General features: G+C 39.8%; 1 protein-coding gene across 3 annotated transcripts in view; it reads right to left on the bottom strand.

Moving 5' to 3' along the window:
• Nucleotides 1-26,636, bottom strand: part of FOCAD (focadhesin) — a 96,557-nt gene that overhangs the window by 60,896 nt on the left and 9,025 nt on the right. For 2 of the 3 annotated variants that reach the window (XM_032095770.1, XM_032095773.1), the window contains exons 5-12: nucleotides 26,236-26,390; nucleotides 22,037-22,141; nucleotides 15,432-15,533; nucleotides 12,509-12,710; nucleotides 10,105-10,311; nucleotides 9,575-9,662; nucleotides 8,712-8,914; nucleotides 472-729 (exon numbers count right to left, since the gene is read on the bottom strand). In XM_032095770.1, coding sequence (XP_031951661.1) covers nucleotides 472-729; nucleotides 8,712-8,914; nucleotides 9,575-9,662; nucleotides 10,105-10,311; nucleotides 12,509-12,710; nucleotides 15,432-15,533; nucleotides 22,037-22,141; nucleotides 26,236-26,390 — 1,320 coding nt within the window. The remainder of the gene's footprint in view (nucleotides 1-471; nucleotides 730-8,711; nucleotides 8,915-9,574; nucleotides 9,663-10,104; nucleotides 10,312-12,508; nucleotides 12,711-15,431; nucleotides 15,534-22,036; nucleotides 22,142-26,235; nucleotides 26,391-26,636) is intronic. The other variant, XM_032095771.1, reaches the window with a different exon arrangement.

The raw sequence follows: 26,636 nt of genomic DNA on the forward strand, positions 1-26,636 counted from the left end.
ATTATTTGGTAGCCTGTCTTCAGCTTCCTCATATTGTATTGTCATACTTCTTGGATAATATCAACAAATAAGCCAGTCTCCGTCTTAAGTCTAAACAACCAAAAAATACCCCAAAATGGAGACATAATACATCTTTTGCTCTAAGTGACACACAAAAAGTGAATTCCAGAGAACCGAAGGTGTATGTGTGCGCATGTCTCTGCAGGATGAAGGGCAGTCTGCATCAGCAACTGCAGTGTCCAGATGGCAGCAGCTGGTGAGACTGGGACCCAGAGGGCACGCTGTCAACACACTGATCATCTATGCACTGCTGCTGGAGGAATCCATATTGTACCTACTGGGAATGCAGATATAGCCTTGCCACTTGTCGGACCTACGGTCATGAAACTGTGGCAGCCTTGCCCCTTTCAGGCTGCAAAATCCAACCCAACTCCTGAAAAAAATCCCAAATCACTAAAAATAAGTCTTTACCTGAGAACAATCAGCCTTGGCTATTTCTGCTGTAGCTTGGAGTACATCACGAAGACTGTCTCCGTTTTCTTGGATCAGTAGATAAGCCAATAAAAGAAAAACATGGGCAGGGACTTGAGTGCTGACAGGTAGCAGTGACTTGACTGAAGATAACCATTTAGTAACTGCAAGCTTCTCTTTCATGAGCTCCATGATCTTCCAGGTTGTATACAACGAACTATAAGAACTGGTTATGGGGAAAAGGAGTTTGCAGGACACCTGAGAACAAGTGAAACAAATAAAAGTCTCAATCAAACAAATAAGATACCATGAAAGAACAATTGTGACACCCAAAACATTTTTTTATGGTTACAATGCAATAAATAACAAACTGAGATACATTTTTTCAAAATCCTTTATATGGATTCTTGCACTATGGATGTTTCAATGGGTTTATAATTCCCTGCTCAGGAGCTCCAATTTTATCTGACATCCATCACTCCTGTTCTTGGTGGTAACTGTAGTGCTACTTCGCCATTAAAAGGGACATAGTAATTCTGAAATACGTTAAAAACTTACGTTTCTGACAATGACAGGATAATCACCAAATTTGAACTATCATCTACATTATTTTTAAAAACTGTCTTAACTCTTAATAGTACTTAATACCACAGTTTAAGTTAATCTGACTTTACATTTTTTGTTTAACTGCTTTGCTTCTCAGAACAAATGTTCTACAGTTGTGTCACTGAAAACAGGGAAGTAAACTCTCTATCCAATTTATTAGGTTAGAAAGCTGACATTAGTTTATTAGCATCCCTGGATGCATGGAGAATTCTCCTCAAAGCATTCATGCCCAATAACCTAAAAAACTGGGTTATATTCCTGAAACTAATACATATTCATCACATTTTTGACTACAGCTATATATGTGTCCTGGGATGATATTATAGGGTTATTTTATTCCTTAACCACCTGCTCGATGCCCAAGGACACCGTGTCTTTAAGATGGAGCCGGGGGCAGGGCCGGGGCCGCGGGACCGGTGCGGGTCGGTTCAAGGCTGGGCCCAACGGCTCGGGCTCGAAGGCTCTCAGCGGGGCTCCGCAGGGAGTGCGCGGGGAGCGCTCTGCTGCTCTTGGGGGGGTTTTGTTGCAGCTAGCTGGAAAACGGCTGTGTTGGGGTTTTTGTTTTGTTGTTTTTTCTCTTCCCTCCCCCCTGCCTCACTGCATCCCTTCGCTCCTCTCTGGCCCGGGGAGCCTGCGGGGTGGCCCCAGCTGGTTCAAGCCCATGTGTCTGCTCCCTCTCCAGGCATTTGTTGTATTTTGAGTTTTATTTTTTCCTAGTCTATCCTGTTTTGTTTTGTGTTAATAAACAGTTTGGTTTTTCCCACTTTCACTTGCTGTTACCAATCTGTCTCATTGGCAGAGGAAAAGGGGAGGCCCTTTTCCCTTTGGAGGAGGTGCTCATTCCAGAGCACTTCCTCCTAAAATTTTGTCTCCAAAAACTGAGACATAAATTTGGTGCCCAATGTGAGGCACAGGAAAGTGGAAAAAAAAAACCATTTTGGTTTGAATCACTTTGTATTGAGGTACAGCAGTAAGACATCACCATGCTGTTTGATTTAATAATTTTTCTGTGGAACCTAGTCATAAGTACATGTCCACAGCTATGGGCAGTCAGCTCCCTGGCTTACACCTTTTAAAATCCAGGAATAAGAATCAGGACTGCCATTTTAATATGCCTGGAAGTAGTGATTCATCGAAGTTTGGCTGAAGTAATGGAAGCCATGGAGAAGGTGTATGTCATGTTGTTTTCCCATTCTGGCCTTGGTAGTTTCCTTTTGGAATGTATTAGCAATTACACCCAGTTTGTTAGGGGAAAAGCAGGGGATGATAACTCCCAGCCCTTCATCTCCTTCTTCCCCTTCAGATCTGGCACGTCACCTTTTCAAAGTGTCCAGTTTCCCCTGGACGTCAAAGATGCCACCTCCTTGTTATGTTATCTAGCAGGGTTTCTCTATGTGGTCTCCAGCTTGTCTAAAAAAAGGGCTGAGATCTCCAGAGGAGTTGCCCAGACACCTGCCCCAGTTGCAGAAAATCCTAAGTGCTGTGGGGTATGGGAGGACATAGGCCTGACCCTGAAGCACTGTTCTGACCCAGTAGCCTGGAACTTCCCCCCTGAATGAATTCAGAATCCAGCTGAGGTGGGGAAGTAGCTGAAGGAAAACTGCAATAACAACACTGATGAAAAGGAAAAGCTCATTGTCATGTGCTGGGTCCTGGCTAACGCTTATCGCACACTGCTGGATTCTGTAGGGCAGAAGATACAGCCAGAGGGGCAGGAGAATAAGCCAGCAGACACCCCAATCACTCCAGCTGCAGCTAAAGCAGATGGGGAGCCTAAACCAACAATTGCCCCTGTCCAGAGAAAGAAACACCAAGCCAAATCCATTTGCCCGGTGGATGATGATGAGCAGCCAGGACCTTCACAGCCAGCAGAGGAAGTGGAACCTGAAATCATTACCGAGTCCTGTCCATAGAGGGCCCTCGTACCCTGAGGAAGGATTACACCCAGCGGCCTGATGAAACTATATGAAGTTGGATGGTCCGAATCTGGAACGCTGAAGGCGATGGTACAATTCTGGATGGCACTGAAGCGAGGCATTTGGGGTCCCTGTCATGTGATCTAAGTATCGACCAAGGGATGACAAGAGGCCCTGAAGCTCTCAGTCCCTGAACACGGCTCTTAAGAAGTGAGAAGGAAAGATATCTGTGCTGAGAAGATCTCTAGCTGCAGCTAAACCCCTGGAAAACCACGGAACAAGGGATTCAATGCCTGAGAGAACTGGTGGTAATAGAGATCATATTCTCAGATGACCAAGCAATTAGGAGCCCTGACATGGTAAAATGCACACCAGTGGTGTGGCTGAAACTTGCCCGACACACACCACCAGAATACACCTCTGCTTTAGCAATGATGACGTGGAATGACGGGGATGAGACAGTGAGTTCTACGGTGAGGAGGCTCTGGGCATATGCAGACATTGTGCACAGCTCAACACAAGCAAGAATTGCAGCTGTGGAAAAGAGTCTGTCAGAGACCATACAGAAGATGGAAGATAGGATGGAGAAGACTCATCAGAAACTCAGGAAGGAGGTGAAAGAGGGCCTTCTCCAAATCACATCAGTGAAGACCAGAGACCCTATTACCAGAAGCAGATGGTAGCCAATGCTCTGTGGGGGTGGCTGGAAAGGTGGAAAAAGGCCAACTGGCAGCATAAGGGAAAACCAATCTGGGCTGCTGATGAGCAGAAAGGCATTGCCACTCGGGTAGAGAAGCTACCCGTGAGAGTCCACCATGTAGATGCTCATGCCCCCAAGAGTCGGGCTGATGAGGAACACTGAAACAACGAGCAGGTAGATCAGGCTGTGAAGATGGAGGTGTCAAAAATAGACTTGGATTGGAAACACAAGGGAGAGTTGTTTCTAGCTCAATGGGCCCATGATGCCTCAGGTCATCAAGGCAGAGATGCTGCCTATAGGTGGGCACGAGACCGAGGGGTGAATCTAACCATGGACAGTATCTCCCAGGTTATCCATGATTGTGAGACATGCGCTGCAGTCAAACAGGCGAAGCCAGTGAAGCCTCTGTGGTGGGCAGTGGTCCAAATACAAGTATGGGAAGGCCTAGCAACTATTTCCATGGACTTGTTTGGATATGGTTCCGGATCTTCTGACGAATCTTTTCTCCTTGAGAGTACCTCAAATATGTCATTGAGTCGTTATGTACTTCTCTTATCATTCTTTGCTCTGACACACAACCCTTGTTCTCAAAACTAAGATATCAGCTACTACACATTAATCACTAACACAAATAAATAAGGAAGTATTAGCTGGAACACAACTTACTAGTCACAGACACAGGGAGTTAACACAAGGCCACACTAACTTCTGGCATTTGTACTGAGCACTGTAGGGTACAAAACTAGGCATTAACCAGGAATAAAGGGGTCATATACTATTGTGCTAAAGCTCAAACAATTTTCCAACACCTTCCCCCACTCTTCCATAGACTTTCTTCTTACAGAAATATAACCGTTTTGCTAACAGTTGCAGTCATGGAAGATAGTATTTAGCAGCAGGAAAGTTGTAAAATGCAAATGAAGAATTCTCTTAAGTTGGATTTTTATATACATATGGGTATATATATTTTAGAGCTCCTATAAACAAAGTTCAAAGTTTTTCATTAAAACAGGAAAGTTTTGTATTAATACAAGACATGAAATCTCTTTCCCACTAATTCTTTGCTTCCTTAGAAAATATTTTTCCACTATCAAGACAGTAGTTAGCAGGCAGTCATCAGGTGAAGAACATTTATATAAAGATCAGGTCAAGAAAGTATTTGAGAAGAGATCTCCAAATGAACATTAAAAATGGAATTCAGAATCCAAAAGGCTAGGGCCCACTCAGCTTTAAATAACCAAGGAAAAAGAGACTTTGAGTGGCAAAAAAAAAGCTGTTCTAATTAGAACTGCAGAACTTCATTTTAATCACATTGTTTGACTCAATGTAAATTTATTTTGGCTAACGGAAGGTAGAATGCCCCTGTATTTTAGATTACTTTTTAAAAATTACATTAAAATTAGCTTATTACATTACTTACACATTACAACTACAGTACGTGAAAAATATAGCAACCTAAAGAGCTATCTATTCTGGCTGGCAAGATCAGTTGGAGCCAAAAATCTTTTCTGGATACAGCTGTGATACTGCCATTTATTGAAAAAGGTATCTAAACTTAATCCAAGAACATACAGTGAGCTAATAAGAGTTTCAGGATCCATAAGATGTACTGTTTAGTTGCCTGCCTGTGGACGATAACAGGCCTTTAAATCAAGATTACGCTATGAAAGGATTTTTGTTGTTTGGTGTTTTCTTTGGGGAGGTGTTGTTTGTGGCAGGCTTTTTTGTGTTTGTGGTGGTGATGTTGTTGACATTTGTTTTGACTTATATATTTTTTTAAGTGCCTGGGAAAAACTGCAAAAATTGGTAGAGCCTGAAATATTATATTGGTATTTCCCATTCCACACTACATCCCCAAAAGGTTTTACTACATAATTGCACTCATTCCTTTCTCCCTTTATTTCATTTACATGAAAACAGGCTATGATCACAATTTTATTTTACTGCTGCACTCTAATCAAGCAAGTTATGTACAAAATTTCAGTTTATCAACACAAATATATATGTGCGTGCGTATACATACACACATACATACACATATATATACATATGTAAAATCCCTCAATGGCAAAGCCTATGTGAAGGCCTAGCCTCATCCTAACTTTCAAAATCATGGCACTGAAGGTAGAACAATTCCCTACTACTATCAACGCGCAAAAAAAAAAAAAAGCCATTTAAAGACATATAAATTTTGAGTGCTATAAAAACCAAAATAAGAAGCATACCCTCAATGGAAAGGTGGTCAAATATCTACTGGGGACTACAAGATTCTTGCAAGGGCATGTAAGGTTGCACACATGAAGGTCAAGGCTCAGCTAGCTCTGGAACTGGGCAGAGACAGCAAGGAGAAGAAATGGCTGATCAGATACATACGCAGTTAAGCAGAAGCCCAGGGAAGACACAGACCCATTACTAGACAGGGCAGGGAAAAAGTTACTGATAATGTTGGCAAGACACAGGTTCCTAATACCTCCTTCCTCCTGATCAGTGTTTTACTGAGGCTGGCATGTTGTAACATGGGCCCCATGTTGTAACATCTCCATGAATGATCTGGATGATGGGATCAAAAGCACCCTCCCCACGTTTGCTGTGTCACTGAACTGGGTGTTGAGGTGGACACATTGCCAGGGAGAGCCACCTTTCAGAGACACGAACAGGCTGGAAGACTGGGTCACAAGAACTGTGTAAAGTTCAACCAGGAGAAGTGCAGAGCCCTGCACCTGGAATGACATCACCGAAGAGCCCAGCCAGGCTACGATGTGAGCTGTGGAACAGCCTTGCCAAGAGGAGCCCGGGGTCCCAGTGGACAGCACACAGACACCAGGCCAGCAGTGCACTGCCGCAGCTACCGAGGCAAAGTGCTGAGCTGCAGCCATGGGGGCACTGCTAACAGAGAGAGATGTGATCCTCCCACTTCACCAGCGCTTGTCAGACTGCACATGGAGTGGTGTGTCCAGCTCTGGCCCCCACAATTCCAAAACAGATATGGACAGACTGAAGAGGGGCCAAAGGAGTCCCCCTGTAGAAGTGAAGGCTCAAGGAGGGTGTCATCATTTTCTAGTACTTGAAAGGCAGTTACTAAGAGGACAGAAGCTCTCTCTTCACAAAGAGCCACATGGAGAATACAAAGGGCAATGGATACAAGATACCTGGGAGAGGGTAAGGGATAACAAGATTACAAGAAAGACATTTTTGATAGTGAAAACAATGATTCAGTGGAACAACCCCTCCAGGGACATGGTGTAGTCCCCATCATGGGAGGTTTTCAACATGTGATTGGAGAGGACACTAGATAATCTCATCTAGGCCCCCTTTCCTATGAAAGGCTAGACCAGATGATCTTGCAGACAGGGCTATTCTGTGATCCTGTGAAAATACACCATAACTTAACCATGTTTGCTCTTATATACTCTTGCTCAAAGCTTATTCACTGTGGACATAGCATTTGCTTTCTTTTTCCTACCTCTTTTCTTGCCCATTTCCAATGTGAAGGAAATCTAAGGATAATTCAATCAAGACTTTATTCTCTTAGCATTGATCTGATCCTACAACACAAACTGACTGTAATCATGGGGCCATTAAGAAGAGTCTACATTTTTTAATCTTTTAGTTGAGAACCAGAGGTTATCAGCATACTTATTACAAACAATGATCGGGCAAAATTATTGTCTCCCCATTTGCATTGAGAACCATGAATTACCAAGATCCACCATGCTACTTACTATGAACTCTGCAGGATCAGTGAGACACAAGTGAAGAGACTGTTAGAGAATTCTCAGCAAAGACAACTGTTTTCAGTGTTAACATGGCCAACACAAAAACTTAGTCATCAAAAATTATTTAAGCCCTCAACATAAAAGTTTTCACATGCTTTTCTGAAGCAAAGAGAATACCAGAATTAGTACAATCAAGTTCCATTAGAGGAAGCCAGTGTAACACAATGCACTGTAATCTTGTACAGTAACACAGTAGCGTTGTAAGACATACAAATAGCTTCCAAAACTCAACAGAAAACAAAACATGTGGGTGAGTGACACAGAGCATTGAGGACTGACATGCTTCAAAGATGTTTCACTGAAACAAACCTCCAGTGGCATCTGTACAGGCTGGCACCCAGAAAGTCCCATTAGAAGGAAGTGAGCTGTAACCACTGTCATCCCACTGTCTATTCTTTCAGAGCAGACTAAGAAGTGTAAGCTTTAGTGAACTTAAAAGAAGTTATTTTTTATTAGGAGCACAAACGGGCTTGACTTTTCAGATGCGGAGAAATAGAAGATGAAGTAGGTGGGGGATTCCAGGTCAAGGAGACATGGCAGAACTCAGAACTGGCACTATATCTGTCTCCAGCTTGTCACATCACACCCTCTCTACACAAAACAGGGGTGTAAAGCAGAAAGGGACTTTAGTTACCCCAGTGCTAGACACATCTTGATCAAAGAGATTTGTTGTCACTTATTCTTGGAACAGTGGGGATAAATGGATAGATGGCAGAGAAGTGGGACATAAGGAAATAATTAAAACCCAAAAAACCCTAACAGAACATATAAAAAGATTCAGGTTACTGAGCCAAAATTTGCTAACTAACACTAACTTAGGTGCTCTGTAACTCTTTTCAGTCAAGGGAGAAAGAATGGTAGTTAACAGTCACATACAGCAGTAAAGAAAAAGACATGAGGAGAATAAGCAACTCTGAAAGAAACAGAGTAAATATATATAACCTTGATTTCTACTAAGTCTTGCTAGTTACCTAACAATGGAAGTGAATTCTTCAATCTATACAGTCTCTTAAAGTAAAAAAATCTCATTTGCTAAATAAAACAATATCCAGCCAACAAACTTTTACTTTACCAGTAGTCTAGTTTTATGGACTATATTTTCAAGTGTTCCCATGGAGGTTATGGCACGAAGAAGTTCACACATGCAGAGTCCTTCCCAAGCAGATAGGCTTAATGCAGAAAAATTTTTAAATGCCTCCCCTACCTGCACCTGATAAAAGGAAAGAAACTTTATCACTTTACCGATTCCTGTTTATCCTTCACATCTTCCTCCTTTAATATTCCCAAAAGATTTACAGCCAGTTGCTGCCTGGTAGTTCCAGAAACATCCCCTGACAGGCAGTCTCCAACTGTTGTAGAAGATAAGATCTGTAGCACAGGCATCACCAAAATAAGGGCTGTGGTTGAGATGTCCTGGGTTTCTGAACATGAGAGGAGCTTGTAGGCTATTTAAGACAAATTGAGGAAAAACAAAGGTCAAGAAGGAAAGAAAGAAATGAACATTGGTACCTTTAGGCATGACACAGATATTTCTAGGAAACACTTCAACTCAGCAAAGTAAAGGTTCCCAGATTTACTGTATGTGTATATACAAGCCAAAAGATTGTTGTGATTTTTCGTTTAGAGAGTCACACATTTCTGTGTTCATAGCAAAGTACCTGATGGCAGCAAAAAATACAAAAATGGAATGTAGCGCAGACCTTTGTTTTTACTGGAATAACTACACTAACCACAACTGCTAAGTCAAAAGCATGGCTAAACATTGCCATGATTGTCATGCCTGCTCTCAGTACCTGTAATAGCAAACCATTCAGGATGCATGCACATCAGCTAAGAATATTCTGTTGGCTCAAAAATGAAACCAATAAGCTCCAAGATAGCAGGAAGCTTAAAATACAGAAACATCAATGGGAAAAGTCAGAGTAGCAGGAAAATTTGTATTTAGTGCCATTTTATTTTAATTCAGGAAAAATTCTGCATGTAAAGAAACCCCATTTCACTACCCAATCCAATTCCAGGGGAATGCAGTGCTTATTTCATAAATATGAAGAAACAAAGACACAGTTTTAGGAGTGGGGATTCCTCTTTCACAAGAAGAGCTTTACCTAGACTCAAGACAGACTTTTGCTGACTTTCTGGAGTTTGCAGCAGTAGAAGAGCTAGCCCAATTATATACTGGTCCACTGGAAATACCTACAAGGAAAAAAGAAAAAGGTTCCAAGTCTCCTTTGTTTCTCAGTGACATTAAACAGAACAAATAGGAAACTACCAAAACTTTGAAAGATTATCTTTATGAACCATAGTGACTGCACATGCAGTGACAGAGCAATGAAGAATATAACTGTGTGAAAATAGTATTTTAACTAAGTAACTAGAACATTTTAATTTGTTACTTTGTTCAAACTGCTGTAACTCACTTTAAACAAATTTCCATACTAAGAGATTTACACATATATACAGACCCAGTTAAGTTTTTACCTTCTGAAGGTATTCAACAAAGAAAAAAAATTAGAAACTTTTGACACCAACACTGGTGACCTGCAGATGAATGTCATGTAAAAGTGTCTCTACTGTCTTAAACATGACATTCTTTAAATTTAATAAACTATTTTGTGTTTTTACCATATACTCTTACCTCTTTTAAGAGCTCGAAGTTGTCCTCTATTAGGGAGATCAAAGATGAGCATTCTCCTGTTACATTTAAACATACTTCACAGAAGCATAACAGTTGCAGACTAAGCTGGGATAACTGATCTTTCCAAAACAAAGGATAGCGTAGTAGGCTGAGGAACAGCTCTTGCAGGAAAAACAAGGCTTCTGTAACTTGCAGTAAGTCCTTAAGCTGCAGAGAGGTAGTCAAAAAAAAAAAAACAACAAGCCAAAACATATGATGATTTAGTTGCCCTTCCCTATCTACACAGAATTTAGTATTAGCTCTGCTATATTTCTATTGCAAATAGTACTATATCTTTGAAGAAACATATTTATAAACTAACACCAGGAATCCCTTATCCAACTTCTCTGAAAAAAAACAACTTATGAACTGCTTTTTGATATTTTGAAGTAAAATGAGAAACACGTGAAAGAATTAAAATGTTTCTTGGTAGCTGATGAGAAAAATCCTTTTTTACCCAAAAGCAATAGCAATTAATTCAGCTCTTGGGGTTCCTTCTAACAACACAAAAAAGTGTGTGGGGATTTCATCAAGCAGGTAAATATTCTTATGACAGATGCATCTGGCTCTACAATATTTCCTTTGTAACGTAACTAAGATTTTAACATACGTCTCAAAAGAGAAAGGCAGTGGTGTAACTCAATTCTAGAACACCATGGAATCGAACTACCACAAAAACTAGATGCTGAAGTGTGATACCCAAAAGCAGTATCTCCATACCTGAAAGCCAGCTAAAAAGGTTTCAAGAAGCAGGTCATCTCAAAGTCCCCATGTGCTGGATGACAGTATTTCTGTTCTTGAAAACTCTACTTCCAGACAAATGCACTGTTCCAATCCAAACTCTGGAGCCAGCATTAAGCACAACAGCCTGATTTTTATTCCCTTTTTGTTCTATAAATAATCTGCTCTAATCAGAAATCTCATGTCACTGAATTATTAGCAGAAAAGTCTACAGGTCAGGAGCTGTACTTTTGACAGCTTGGTTGACACTGTCAGACAAAATGACTGGGAAACATTTCAGCATTTATATTACACAGTGGATTAAATTAAGCTATGCTAAAATGAGGTTCAGAGAAAGAAGACGAGGGAATTGACGGACTATACAACAGTCCATCAAACAGGCTTCTTGAAGGAAGTACCTTCCATTGTGAAAGCTGTATCTCAGGTGAGACAAAAATGTTCAAGTATTAATATGAGTTTGAAAATATGCAACTGATTTCTTGCTTAAAAAAAAGAAGTGCCAACATGTATGAAGGAAAAAAAGGTTCATAACTAATTTCATACGTTTTATTCAGCACCTTTCTTATGGCTAAATGTTATCAGGTCTGAAGCTTGGTCATACATTCAAGACACAATGTTATACTGAAGTTCAGATAAAATCGAGACAATATCAGACAACTCTCTGTAACTAGAAAAGGTCAGCATGTACCCATCATTACGAAGAATAGACCTGAACCAAGATAAACGTGTATAACACAAGTTATATTTTTTCCAAAAGATTGTGAGAAGTAGCTATGAGTAGAAAGAATACTTTTCTAGTAAAATGTCATAGGATAAAGACACTACCAAATATCCTTATAACAAGCCTACTTAGCTTTTCATTATTCATATTAATGAACCCTCTCTCCATAGCAATAAGGGCAAAGCACCTCATGTTTGGCTGAATACGTCTGAAACTGAAGATGTTGTCCTAATATCAAAAGAAGAAGGAAATGGTAGATAGGTACAAAAAAAGCTTAACTGGTATCACAGTGATGGACAAGAAAAAGCAGAGCTTTTAATTTTAACCAACATCACAGGCCCCTAACCAAAAGGGGACAGAAAGATTAAACCCCTAGCTCCTATTATGTATCACAGTGCAACTTAAAAAAAATTCAAAACCTTCAGCATATTCCAGAAGGACTAAATTTCATCTTCAGATCCACTAATCTCTCTGTTACAAAGAGTGAGAAAGGAATACCTAGAAATACTTAAATAATTCTTCTCATATAGTTTGTTTCATTTTAATATTATCCATTTTAAGTTAAAATTGTATGGTTTTGACAAATATCTTGCCATTTAACAGAATTTTCTCATTAATGTCTTTCTAAGTTTACCGTATGTTTACCGAAGCAACTAGATGCAAGTAATGACAGTAAATATGTTTCAATTTCCATCTAAACAGGTATATCAGATTTGAACAACTAAAGTTTTATCTTCTACCAGAAAGAGAAAGTTTATAAGATTTACGTACTATCAACAAACCTGATCTACAGAAAATGTAAGAGAATGCTATATTTGCACACTTGAAAGACAATAATAATAATACTATCACTATTTTGATAAACATCTATTTGTAAAAGATAGGGTCAGGCAACAACTGTACCTGCAGGTGTGGAACCAAATCACATAGAAGTCGAAGAATCTCACATTCCAACACGGAGAGTTCTTTGTGCTTTGGCCCATGAGGCTGAAGTAAGATCTTAAGTAAACCCATTCGCAGTTCAGCATATTCCCGTAACTGGTATGGTTCACAATACAGGTATCTTAGAAATGAAGCCATTATGGCAACACATGAACTCTCTGACCTGCAGTTCAAGAAATAAGTTTGTCGTGAGTGCTTTCTACTCAAAGTGTAACAAGGAAATCCAGGTAATGTGACATTACCTGCAAAAGTTCACAAGACCCAATTAACAGAAAGGTGTTGAGAAGGGCATTACTAAATACTCGAACAAAGTACTGTCATGAGGCCCAATATAGTAACCATACTTCAAAGTGCAATTTTGAAAAGATTCAATATGGACCTGCAGGTTATAACACTCCTAATTTTACTCTTTTCCCCTCATCAATTCAAGGAGTGACTTTCCTTGCTGAATGTCATGATAGACTGATGTCCCATTCTGAAGAATATTTGGACAAGACTACTCAGAAATATCTTTTTAAAACACATAAAACATATTTCAATAAAAAGGAGTCATCCTTTACTTACCAGTTTTTGCAGAATGGTCTTAAAACAATTACACGATACAGGAACTGTTTTAACCAACATGGCTTCCCAGTAAAATATTATCACAAAACAAATCTTTTGGCTTGATCATGTCAGGAGTACAAGCTGTCCTTTACATTATTAAAACAACCAAATAAAGCTGATGGTCAATATAGTAACAAATACAGAATCACAGAACTGTTCAGGCTCAAGTCCAACCATCACTGCCATGCCCACTGCTAAACCATGTCCCCAAGTGCCACATCTATAGGTCTTTTGAATACTTCCAGGAATGGTGACTCCACCACTTCCCTGAGCAGACTGTTGCAATGGTTGACAAGCCCATTACAAAATTTTTCCTAACAGCCAATCTAAACCTCCCTTGATGCAACTTGAGCCTACTTACTCTCATCCTGTCACTTGTTATTTGGGAGAACAGAACCCCCCACCTGGCTACAACCTCCTTTCATGAAGAAGAGCATAAAGTCACTCCTCAGTCTCCCTTTCTCTGGGCTAAACACTCCCAGCTCCTCAGCTGTTCCTCATCAGACTTGTGCTCCAGACCCTTCACCAGGTCCACTGCCCTTCCCTGGACTTGCTCCAGCACCTCGATGTCCTTCTTGTTATAAGCGGCCCAGAACTGGACACAGGGCTTGAGGTGCAGCCTCACCAGTGCCAAGTACATGGGCACTTCCCTAGTCCTGCTCCAGCAGGCCACACTATTTCTGACCCAAGCCAGGATGCCACTGACCTTCTCGGCCACAAGGGCACATGCTGGCTCATGTTCAGCTGTCAATCAGCACACTCAGGTCTTTTTTCTCTGTGCAGTTTTCCAGCCACTCTTCTCTCAGTCTGTAGCACTCCATGGAATTGTTGTGACCGAAGTGCAGCACCCAGCATTAGGGGTTGAACCTTGTTGAACCTCATACCACTGGCCTCAGACCATAGATCCAGCCTGCCCATATCCCTCTGCAGAGCCTTCCTACCGTCCAGCACATCAACAGGGAATCAAAACTCAATTTTAAACAAGACTCAGTCTTGATACAAAACTGTAGAAAGAATTTAGTAATAGGTCTATATCAACATACGTGGAGCTTTTCTACATCACACTTAGGGACACTGTTTAGTGGTGGACTTGATAGCATTAGGTTAATGGCTGGACTCAGTGCTCTGAAGGGCATTTCCAAACCTAAATTACTCGATAATTCTTTATTGTCAGTCTAGCACTTTACCCACAGAAACCTTGAACAAAGAGCACCAAGAAGAGTGTCGCATATTTTCCTTTTCAGCAAGAAAAACTCCTGTTTTAATTCAAAAGAAGCCATCAGCAGAAAATCCACCGTTCACTCCATTTATACATCTGAGGGGACTCTATGTAGAGTCCCAGATTTGGCAGCAGAGTGAAAGAGCAAACAGCATTTGAAAAATACTCTGATCAATTAAACTGAGCAAAACACACTTTAGCTTGAAAGTCTTACTCTTGATCATGTAGTCTAAGCCCACCAGATATTTAAGAGATGAATAAACTTATTTCTTTACAAACAGAAAACAGAGAAGCCAATTTCTCTGCACTGTTTCTCTGTTATTAGTCTTTCCGAAAACAGGAGAAAAGGCATACTTTTATCTGAAAAGCATACATATAGGTGTAAAATCATTGAAAGCAGTTCTCTTTGAGAATGCCAGATTTCTTATCTTACACTGAAGCGTTCTTCGACAAGTTTCTTAGTGGTTAGCATGAAGAAAGGCTGAGATTGTTGGCAGTTGGGTATTTGTTATTATCTGATTTTAATGATGCTTTATAATAAGGCTGTACCACTGATTTTTTTTTCTATTTTTTTAAATCAGAAAGCATGCACTGTTTTTCAAGACCTCATCTTTTCCATAAGATTTAATCATCCCTCCTTTTCCTTCATCATCCCATCATTTTGTATACATGAGTTATAGCTGCATTGTATTCATTTTTTTTGACTAAGCAGTCAGAATTTTGACAAAGCTAATAAGCCAAATAGCTTATTTTAAAAAAAATTCAAATGTGCTATCAGTCTTGCACCAGTTATTCTATATCCATACAAAATTTATCTACATAGTGAATTAAAAGCTGTAAAATTGATTTTTGATGGATTATACCAGTATTTAACGAAGAATTTTTTATATTATTATTTTAAAACTTGAAATAGTGTAATTAAGTTTTATCTTTCACAGTATCTTTCACAAAAGACAGAATTCTTACTGCTTGTTGCAGCTTCCTTCAACAAAACGGTTACAATGATACAATTCAGTTGTCAACATTTGCTAGGCTATTTTTAATTTTTCATTCATGTACCTCTCTGGACACTGATGGAAAAATACTGTTATCTGCTGTAGTAGAACTGGCCAGCAATCAGGTCTATTCTCAAGGACAGTGATTAATGGATGAGGAGTGTTCCTGAAAGACAAAGAAATTACATTTATATCCATAACACAGAAAGGAAGTATGCAAAAAAACTATCTGCAAAATAAGCACAGCTGTAGAAGTAGGCAATTTAACCTCCTCCTTTTACCAACTCCTTTTACCAGCTTTGCTAAGATGGCTCACTATCTAAAGAGGGTATTTTCTCAGAACTTCTGAAACAAGATTAAAACAAAATCTCTCTATTTGAAAAGGCTTGGTCTCACTCTTTTTTGTTTAACTTACCTGAATTTCTACGGTTCACTCTTCAAAAGTGTCATTTGAGTCACTGGCTGTATCAGTGAGCTCCAAATAATACCCACTAAAAAATCTGAACTGTTTGTCACACAGTATCAGTCCAGTTTTCGAAGCCCAGATCCAAGTCTTCAGCACCTGAGACTGATTGAGGTGACCATCATCCTACTACTTAATACTTTAAACCTGCTCCCAACAATTTTTTTCTCCTTTTTTTTTTTTTTATTTTGTCATGTAGTAAAAGAAACAGAAAAGGAAAAAGTTTGGTCATACCACCAAGCTGGAGACTTCCACTTTACTCTTTGTCAGCCCCCTGACATTATAAAGGTCACTGAGGCCTAGTAGTCACCTGTTTTCAGATTAATCTATCGCCAACACCTTCTGCATCTCCAAAGTCAGTGACTGAAGGCCATCTACACCACCTAGAAGTGTGATGCTTGCATTAAACAATGACTACCCTGTCAGAGACTGAAAATAGTTCATGCCTCAAACATTGATATAAAGTTTTGCTCATTATAAAGAAGCTACAACCAAAGAAGCTTCCCTGAAGAGTGGGACTTTGAACTGAAAGTCAAACTGCTGATTAGATAAAGGGAAGCCCATTGTTCAATCATCCCGGGCTGAGTTTGGGGTGGGGGAGAGCACAGCTCACAGAAGCCAGGTTTACACAGACTGTCCCCCAACCAAGGGGGGAGGAGGAGGTTTTGGGTGCATGGTGCAACCTCTGGTGAGAGGCACTAAACACCCATCCTCCAACTACACAAACCGGCCCAGCTGTGGAACCCCCAACCCCACAGGGCACATCCACGGGACATTCCCGTGAGAGGCTTGGCCCCACAGGGCTGCACGTGATCCAACAGACCCAGAGTCTGCTGTGAGAGACTGACCCCCACCCCAGGGGGACATGGCCGGACATTGCTACCTGGCTCGAGGGTATATAAACCCATTGGATTCTAAGCTTTTTGGGGGGACCTTCACCACCAAGAAGGCCAGCTGGAGAGGATCCAATGGAGCATCGCTGGGATTCACGGAATGGTGATATTTTACTTATTCTGTCCCTGTCACTCTCTTTCTGCTCCCCACCCCCCCCCACCTATTTTCTACTTCTTTCTTTCTTCCTTTCTCTCTCTCTCTCTCTCTCATATTTACCATCAAATAAAACCCTTACTATTGACTGGCATATGGTCTCATTTGCACCTTAATTCCGGCAGAGGCATTTCTAAGAACCTTAATAATTGGATTGTAACATACCCTTGTACAGTAGCAGATGGAAGAAAACCTGGGAAGGAGGGAAACCTTAAGTACATAACTTTTTCTGTCAGAAACAAAACCAAAGTCATTTAACTAGTGTAACTTACTGCCCAGAGCTCTGGATGCCCCATCCCTGAAAGTCAAGGACAGGATGGATGGGCCTTTGAGCAACATGGTCTAGTGGAAGGTGTCTCTGTCTGGTGACTGGGGGGCTGCAACTAGGTAATCTTTAGGGACCCTTCCAACCCAAACCATTCTATGCTATAAGTGGAATAGCAAACAGAGAAAGGCAGCATAAATCTGCTGCAAACCACCACCTTCAGTTTGGTTAACTATCTTTCCAGTTCACAGGTCTAACAAATCTGTTCTACACACCAGAGAGACCTTCAGGGAGTTTTACCTATTCAGCAGTAGATGATTTGAGAGCCACCCATTGAAGTGGTTTATCTCAAGACACACTGCCTCAGTTTCAGAGACTGCGTGAGTGACACAGTCAGATACAACTTTTAGGAAGGACTTACAATGGTATTTCATTTACTATTGTTGTTTTAAAAATTTCTGAGGAGGAAAAAGCCAGAATTTCCAACAGTCTTTTTATTAGAGAAGACAACATTCACTGAGACACACTCACATCCAATAACACTATAATACAACATGGGCTTCATCTTAAGCAATGCTGAACCAACCCAGCTCCAGATGAAGTGAATGAGATCTGCAAGAACCCCCAGAAGAATAAAAATCTAATTTTTCCCATTACATGGCAAATTTGAAATGCGTTATGTGATGGTACATTAAGGCTTCCCTTGACTGAGCTAAAGAGGTAATAATTACCTGCTATAAGCAGGAATGTTTAGAGTTATGTTATGCCTAGCAAGACACTATTTATGAAAAAACATAATCTAGCAGACATATCCTTACACTTAAAAGAGGTGCTCCTCATTATGGTTTTTTTACATTCTCAAGGTCAATATTTTTTAAATCCTGGGCAACTCACTAGTTTTGAGGATAATCAAAGAGTTACACAGCCATCAGCTAAATGAAAGGCCCACCAAACTATGAAAGCTGGTTGCAGAGTATTTGCATACCTAATGACTCTCATTTCTTTGCTATGTGGTTACAACAGAGCTAAAAACACAGGATTTAATTTTTTTTTAGACTGGTTCCTCCTCTGCTCATCAAATAATTTTTCTTCTGAAGACATGTTTTTCTTTTCAGGCAAATAAATAATTTGAAGACAAAAGTTCTTTCAGAAAGCTGACTGATGCGATGGACTATGTGAAACATGCTCAGAAAACAGATGCCATCTACTAAGAACACAAACTATGCATACTACAGGTCTGGCCCTCATATTTGGGGCTAGAAGCCTGTCACATCTCACATTCATTTCTCAAATATTTGTCAACTTACATACATGTTCTTCATACGTCCACCTACCTAGATTTTGTAAATATTTTACTAAAGTTAGAGTCTTTTACAATCTGTAAAGACCAGAAAAGTTAGGTTTATTGCTTCATTGCAGCTTTCCAAAGATGATAGCATGCAAGAGGCAAAAAAACTTCTTGCTTGTCTCTGAATCTAGTCTCTGAATCTGGCAAGATTATAGACCAGATCCTTATCCGGCAGAAAGCTAGAAATACTGTCCAAATGCAATGCCAGAACATTGAAAGTACATAGTCCTTGTAAAGACATACAGGGTAATAGCAGCTTCTTATTTCAATAACTTTGTCATATTTTAAAAATTAATTACCTTTCCTAATCAAGAGAATATGCCTTCAGTCATCACTTAAATGCTTACAATGACACTGAAGCCAGGGGAACCTTCCTAAAGTCAGCATCCGACACATCAAGTCTAAAATTAAAATGGCTTATTACCTAGAAAAAAAAGCAAACCTTTTATGACAGATCTTGTGTGTTCTGAAACTAGTAAAACTGCACTGAACTGGATAGTGAAAGAAGTCACCTAAGCTCCACAGTGAACAGTGATTAATAATGAAACATCAAAAAGTGCAAACCAAAAAAGTTCCATTTGATAATGCTATTAGCAGTAAGTAAAGTGTATAGATGCAATTTATTGCCAACACCATCTTAAGAACTTAAGAACTGCCAGAACAGCAATGTAAAACACACATCTTTAAATGACATTACAGTGCCACAATCCTAAATTATTGCTAGTGGGTTCAGGATAAAGCAAAACACCCAAGCAAACATAGTGTTTACCCACTCATAATTTGGAAATGTCCAGAGAAACAAAGATAAATCTTCGTGAGGGGTAACAATAAAACATACATTATTTTTAACTTTTAGGTCATCTGAACCTTTTTGTTACATCTCTGAACAGAACTGAACTCCAATCTGATTTAAGGACAAATTTAGCGACAGACTTTTTTTCTGTATGAGGAAACAATGTCTGCAGTCAACAGACTTTTCTGCGTATGCAGATGTGACCCTGGTCCTTTCAGAAAGCTGGTCCTTTCAGGAACAGCACTTTACTCCATCAAATATGCATTTATTAAGCATTTTTCTACCTGCTCTGAATCTTGAATTCAGAAAACTGGCAGCTCTCCAGACCTTTAAAACAGTAAAACCATGCATCATTAAGAATATCATAAAATACTAGTTCATGAAAGAAAGGCTAATAGCTTTCAGAAAAAAATTACATCAAATTTTCTGTACACTCATATCATAAACCACCTGCACTGAGAATGCTGACAGGAGCCCTTCCTGGGTCAAGATAAAAGCACTTTACGAAAGAAAAGAAAAGCCTAGAAAAGAAAGCAAAGGAAAATAAAAAAATATACTCTTTACTTTCTATCAGCAAGCAACGTGCAGCCACTTCCTGTGCTGTAGGGTGTCAGTATGTGTAGCAGTTGCTTTGGAAGACATACACCTTAATAATGAATCCACTCCCAGCTCCTTCCTCTTTGCTTTTATTCCTGAGCACAGCAACATGTGGTATGAACTATCCTGGCTATGTCCCCTCCCAAAGTCTTGACTACCCCAACCTTCCTGGCCTTTTGAGGGATGGCAATGGGCTGGACGGATAGCACTGCTCAGCAGCAGCCAAAACACTGGTGTGTTATCAACACTGTTCTCGTTGCAGATGGCTGCAATGGAGAAAGCTAACTCCATCCCAGACAAACACTATATAACAAAATGCACTATATAATAAATCTGCAAGACATTAATTTTCTTCCATTTCTTTTCAGGAACTGATCATGACATTACATCATCACAAGAGGTATTATGAAACTAATTCTATTGTCCAGAATTAACACTGGCCTAAACCACATTTATTTATTACCCTGTAATACTGGTGACAATAGCAAACCACTTGAGAATGTACTGTTGCATTTTGATTCCTCATTGATGATTTCCATATGGAATACTTTTGCACAGTTGACAGCATAATATATGAGCACTGTAAAGGGAGATTACTGTTGGTGAGCTACTGTATACATTCTTCTGTTCCTTACAAAAAATCAGGTTTTAATGGCACTTGATGGCACAATGACAAAAATTGTTACATAACAATGAATAGATAGGTTGCTCTGTACACTAAAAAACAGAAGTCACGTTTCAAAACCCCAGGGCTCTGACCGTATGTCAAACAATCATTTCTCTTCATTACAGTTAACTGTAACCAAAAGGGAAAACAAAAACCATATTGGCTAAATAAAAGTCTGCTTCTTACTTTCAGTTCTCTATTACTTTACTTTATACCATTCTGAATTACCAAATTTCACCTTCACTGTATGTTACCAGCAATTTCTCTTTTAATGAGTGGGAAAAACATGTAATAACCTTTCTGTGTCTGATTGGGCAGAGGCTGTTTCTTTATTCCAGCCACATCCCACCACCCTCTTTTTCATACGAAGCCAGAATTAAGTTCCTTTAACTTAGCTTCTTCTACCAGAAGCTTTTAAAAAAGTGTTCAAAAGAGTTCCATCTTCATTACCCGCATTTTAATTTAAAACTACTCTATACGAGTAGGGATTTTGTAAAGAGATCTGATATAGCCACAAAAACAAATGCATGCAGAATTTCAGGAATGCAAACACATCCAGCACTCCGAAGTCTGTTTCACTTTTCTTCACTATTTCATTTTGTTTAATTAAAGACATGATTCCTGTCTCTCAAATAATACATTTTATATCCTTAAGCCATTATAGCTACAGCCTCCTACAACAATACCTCTTAACTGCATAAAAAGTAACTTGAAAAGCATTCATGACATCTACCAAGCTGGGACATTCTCCAGAAAAGATACAATAGAGGCTTGTAATGTCAGTACTGACTCATGGTTTCTCAAGAGATGGATGAAGCCTCTAGGATGTCCCCTTCAAAAGTCTGGTATTGCATGAACAAGAAGTTTTAGATAACTAGCTGTATATTCATCTTTAAGTATTTTATTTTTATACGTCAATCACCTTAACAGCAAAGACATTCAGGAACATGACTTTTAGAATAAAAATAAAGCAGGAAAAACAAGTGAGAGGGAAGTGATTCGTAGCCTTAAAATAAAATACTTATTAAAAGAAATATTAGAAATCATCCACTATTTGAATAAGTCTTAGTACTTGTTTTCTCACACTGCCTTTGTCCCTTTCGAGCCTATGGCAGGAATCTTATCCCTGTATTACAAAACTCCTTAAAACTTTCAACCAAAAAAAAAAAAAAATCACATAATCGGATAATCATTTAGGTTGAAAGGGACCTACTCAGATCACCCAGTCCAACCCATAAGCTCAAGCAGTCAGCTAGTGAAGGCTACCCAGTATCCCATGCGGTCAAGTTCTGTTATCTCCAAGGACGGAGATTCCACAACCTTTGTGGGCAACCTGTGCCAGCACATGATTCCCTGCACAGTGTGAACAAAGCAAAACACACATAAAAGAGTAAGATCGAAATCCAGTATTAACTTAATTTCTCTTTTTTTTCTGGAAATCAGAGAGAAAATTACTATTGTTTCTAAATACAAGGAATGTGAAACTAACCTGATTCCATACAGACTCCAAACAGACTCATCTCCATCTTTTCCCAGTTGAATAGCTTGAATTTGTATTAACTTGCAAATAGTTTTTACTAAACCGTGCACATTCCTGTTGACAAAAAGAACTGAGTTACTGTCAAGTCTTCAGCTACATTAATTGAGTCGTACATAAGAGAAGGAAGAAAATTGACCCTTGGGACCTGGAGTTCTACTTATGGACCTCTTAACTTATGCCCACACAGTTCTGGGCAAGTTGCGCATTTATGTATCTTTGTTTTCCTTTTCACATAATGAAAAAAAACAACAAAGGGAATAATTAATGTATCAATCAAAACTTTTGATGGGTTGCTTTTACCATATATTACACGAATGGGAATACAAGGCAAACAGCACTTACAACTGTCAAACCTTTACCATACTTGTCACCACCTGCAGACTGACTCTTTTCAATAAGGTGCTGTGGCACACCAGGGAACATCTACAGAGTCCCACAGTGGATCTCCCCACTACTAAATGCTTACTTTTATAGTTCAGATACTATAATACTATATTCTCTCTTCTGTGCTGGAAAGCACTGACCCAGATCAAAAGTGATAGAACATACTTGTATTTTCTCTCTCTCTTTCAGAATGGACCACTTATAAAATGACTGTCTGTTGTGACACCTTGCTCTCAAAATACTGAAATCTGACAATACAAGAAGACATTGAGGCTTGACAGAACTCTGCTGCAAAGCAGCTAACAGGAAGATGTGCTGAAGAGTTCTAAATCCCAATACAGTCAACCAAAAACACAGAGGGAGATTTTTGGATGGATGTAGGGGAGGGAAAGAGAGAACAATCTTTTAGATTCTTCACTGCCAGAAAAAGTCAGTTAAACGGGAATTTGCAAGAGTATTTCCCAGCTTCAATTGGATAACTGCAGCAAGGAGGAAAAAAAAAACCATAAAAAACTCGGTAAGAAAATGGTCTTTCCTGTTCTGAAACTCCTGTATTGCTGGTCCTAATTCCCAAGCTGGAAGTGGGAAGAGAAGAGATGCTTTAGGCTTTGCACTCACCTCCTGAACACAAGCAACACAAAGGCATGTCATATTGCAAGGACATCCCCCACCTCCTATAGGCATGGATGCTCAGTAATAAAAACATCCTGAAAACATGCATATACACAGAAATCCTTCTGACAGTTTCTTTAAGATTACAATAATCTTTTCACAGGTTTTTCAGTAGATTGACTTGATTATTTATCCTTGTTCATTATTAACACAGGCAGGGTTTTCCCATTGTCATCTACACAAAATGCTGGAAACCAATCTTAAAAACGTGAAAATACACGTCTATGTATCTCCATATGTAAATATTTCCTATATATGCATAAACACACAAACATGCATATAAATATGATGTTCCATGCAGTTTAAACTCTTAGGGCATAAAAGGAAACACTGGGTCTTAAGAGCCAATTACAATAATACATACAATGAGCAGGTATTGTGAACCAAAGAAGTTAACTCAGATAAACATGAAAGCTTCATCTCTACATGTCGTTTCTACTGTGCATAATTTGATACATCTGACAAAATATAATCCAGCAGGTGCACTTAGCCCCTGCAAAATTCACTGCAACAGAAGGAAGAGAAGCAAGAATACAACATGTGTAGCCTTTGCCAATAAAATATACACCTAACTCCATTCAGCACTGAAAGTGCTTGGTGGTTGCAAATGCCTTTCTGCTAGCTGCCACTGGCTGCTACTTTTTATTTTAGTGACACTGTGCACAGAGCACTGCAAAGGCACACAGAAGAAAATTTGGCAGGGCACAGGACGGCAGACTGCAGACTACAATTCTAAGTCCAGGTAAAAAAAAAGTATTAGCTCTGAAAAGAGGCAATCTGAAATTGTCAGTTTAATGAGCTCCTGAGGCTACAGACATTTTAAACCACAGATTTCTGTGGTTAGGCAACATAAACCCTGTCTTGCAATCCATAGTGTATGCAGTTTGAATTGTAGCAGCCCGGGGGAGGAGGGGGTGGCAGTGGGAAAGAAGCCAAAAATACATGAAAGGTTACTGCGTAATTTGCCAGCACTTAGTATAGCAATCAGTCATGTGTTGGTTTCACATATGAAAAAAAATTTTTAGAAGAATCAAAGAATAGTGTAGAAATGGGGCAGATCACAGTCTCCTCAGTATGTAACTCTGATTTTGTTGTTAAGCTTAACTTAATTTAAAATATCACATTTTACACTGTTTATTCTTTGAAGTACAAAGCTGTATTAACATTTTATAACCTTATAAACTGTTGATACTGTAATAAACCCTCAGCTGAAAAGGAACTTCAAATTTCTTACTCTGCAAGCCACTGTTAATAAAACTTTCACTCCACCTTATGCCACAGGACTCAGTTTCTCATAGTCTTAGCACAGGTACTTTTACTTATTTGTTAACAATGTAGACTCCTCCCTTAACCCCAAAATGCCCCAAATTTTTGTCATTTGGAGGACAGTGGTTTGCAGAGATTATATTATAAAAATGTATTTGCAAAACCTCTTGTAGGAAACCGTAATCATGTATTGCAAACCCAGCATAGAAACAGCATCAGCACAGCAAGATCCTAGCAGTAAACAGGCAAGTCACAAGGTTAGAAAAAATTTTTAAGCATTTCACTGGTTTACTCAAACCTAAGCTCACCTTCGGCTCAGACTGAGTATGAGAGACCCTAGTGTAAAACTGATTATGTGAAGGAGAGAAGGGGTGAAGAACATGTCTTGAATAGCATGGTTCTTGCAACCTCTGTGCTGAGTCCACCAGCACAAAGTATCACAAACATAGCTCTAAATAGCTGGTTTGGCTAAAAACAACTCTACCCGTCCCCAGCAAGAGAATGTCACAGCTTGGTGCACAAATCCACTTAGCAGTCAAAAGGGACTGCTAATAAGGTTGGTAAATTTGAATGGAAATCTCTTCCCAATCATCATGTGACTTCCTATTTCTAAATGTTATGCACAGTGCCTCTTTCCCTCACAACTGCATTTTCTCAATATGTTGGATAGGCAGTCTAGGTCAAAAGACCACTGTGAGATCTAAGCACTCTATATGCAGAATTGTGTAGGAGGAAGTAGCTTCAAAGTAAAGTAATTTCTTCCTCAGCAGACAAGGAAACCAACTGCAGCATTCCTACTCCCAACACACATTCTTATGGTGACTTTATTTGAGCAACCAGTTTTTTGACAGACTGATGAAGTTATTTCCCTCTGTGCTGGTTTTGGCTGGGGTAGAGTTAATTTTCTTCATGGTGGCTGGTATGGGGCTATGATTTAGATTTGTGCTGAAGACAGGGTGGATAATACAGATGTTTACAGATAATAGAGATGTTTTTGTTATTGGTGAGCAGGGCTTACACGCAGCCAAAGCCTTTTTTGCTTTTTGTACTGCCACACTGGGGAGGAAGTTGGGGGTGCTTGGCAGGTTGGGAGAAGACAGAGCAGGGACAGGTGACCCAAACTGACCAGAGGGATACTCCAGACCATATAACATCATGCTCAGTATATAAAGTGGAGGGAAAGAAGAGGGGGTGTTTGGATTGATGGCATTTGTATTCCCAAGTCATCATTACATGTGATGGAGCCCTGCTCTCTTGAAGATGGCTGAAAACCTGCCTGCCCATGAGAAGCAGTGAATTAATTTCTTGTTTTGATTTGCTTGTGTGCACAGCTTTTACTTTCCCTGTTAAACTTTCCTTATTTCAACCCACAAGTTTTCTACCTTTTACCCCCTCCCTAATCCTGCTGGTAGGGGAGTGAGCGAGTAGCTCCATGAGGCTTGGCTGCTGACTGAGATTAAACCACGACATAATCCCCCATAATGGAAGCTGATGCCGTTTCTTTCCCCTTTCTATGACAGGGGCAACAAAACTAAGCAGTTCATTGACTTCTGAGGTTCCACAGTTCAAAGCTGAGAGCACTAGTCTGAACTACTAACAATTTCAGCTTACATCCACAGAATACTCTAAGAGTTCTTATGTCAGACCCATATTGTCACATAGCAAAGGTGAAAGCAACACCCTTCAGCAGAGTGGCAGGGCAGTAGCAGCCCTTAATGCCACAGTGTATCTGAAGATACTGACCCAGAACTTCTCTTCCTCCATACTTGTAAGAGAAAAGCAGTAACTGGTAACTAGCTGACAAAAATCAGGCAACCAAATACTACCTTGCTGAGGGAATTAGGTTGAGAGCTCCGTGAAGAACGTAGTCAAGCTCAGCATGTTTCTCCACTACAAGTGCCACCAAGCCCTCACAGCAGGCTGTTCGCAAGGCAACATTCTCACTGCAGCACTTCTCCCAAAGCAGGTTCAGAGCAGGAGTCTGAAGGCAAAAGCATGGGACACGGGTAATGAGAAGGCTCACGCTGATTTATCTTCATTCATCTCAAACACACTTTTAAATAAAAACCAACTCAACAGCTTCTCCTGAAGCAAGAGGAAGCTGGGGTACAGATTCTATTCCTCAGAGAGGTCTTTGTGGGGACAGCTCCCAGTTTCTTGCCCTCTGCTGTCTAGGTCCAAGTCAGAGTACAGCACTTACTGTCTCTGACAAAAAGGTAATGCAGAT

Source organism: Corvus moneduloides, chromosome Z, assembly GCF_009650955.1.
Source record: "Corvus moneduloides isolate bCorMon1 chromosome Z, bCorMon1.pri, whole genome shotgun sequence".
NCBI lineage: Eukaryota > Metazoa > Chordata > Aves > Passeriformes > Corvidae > Corvus > Corvus moneduloides.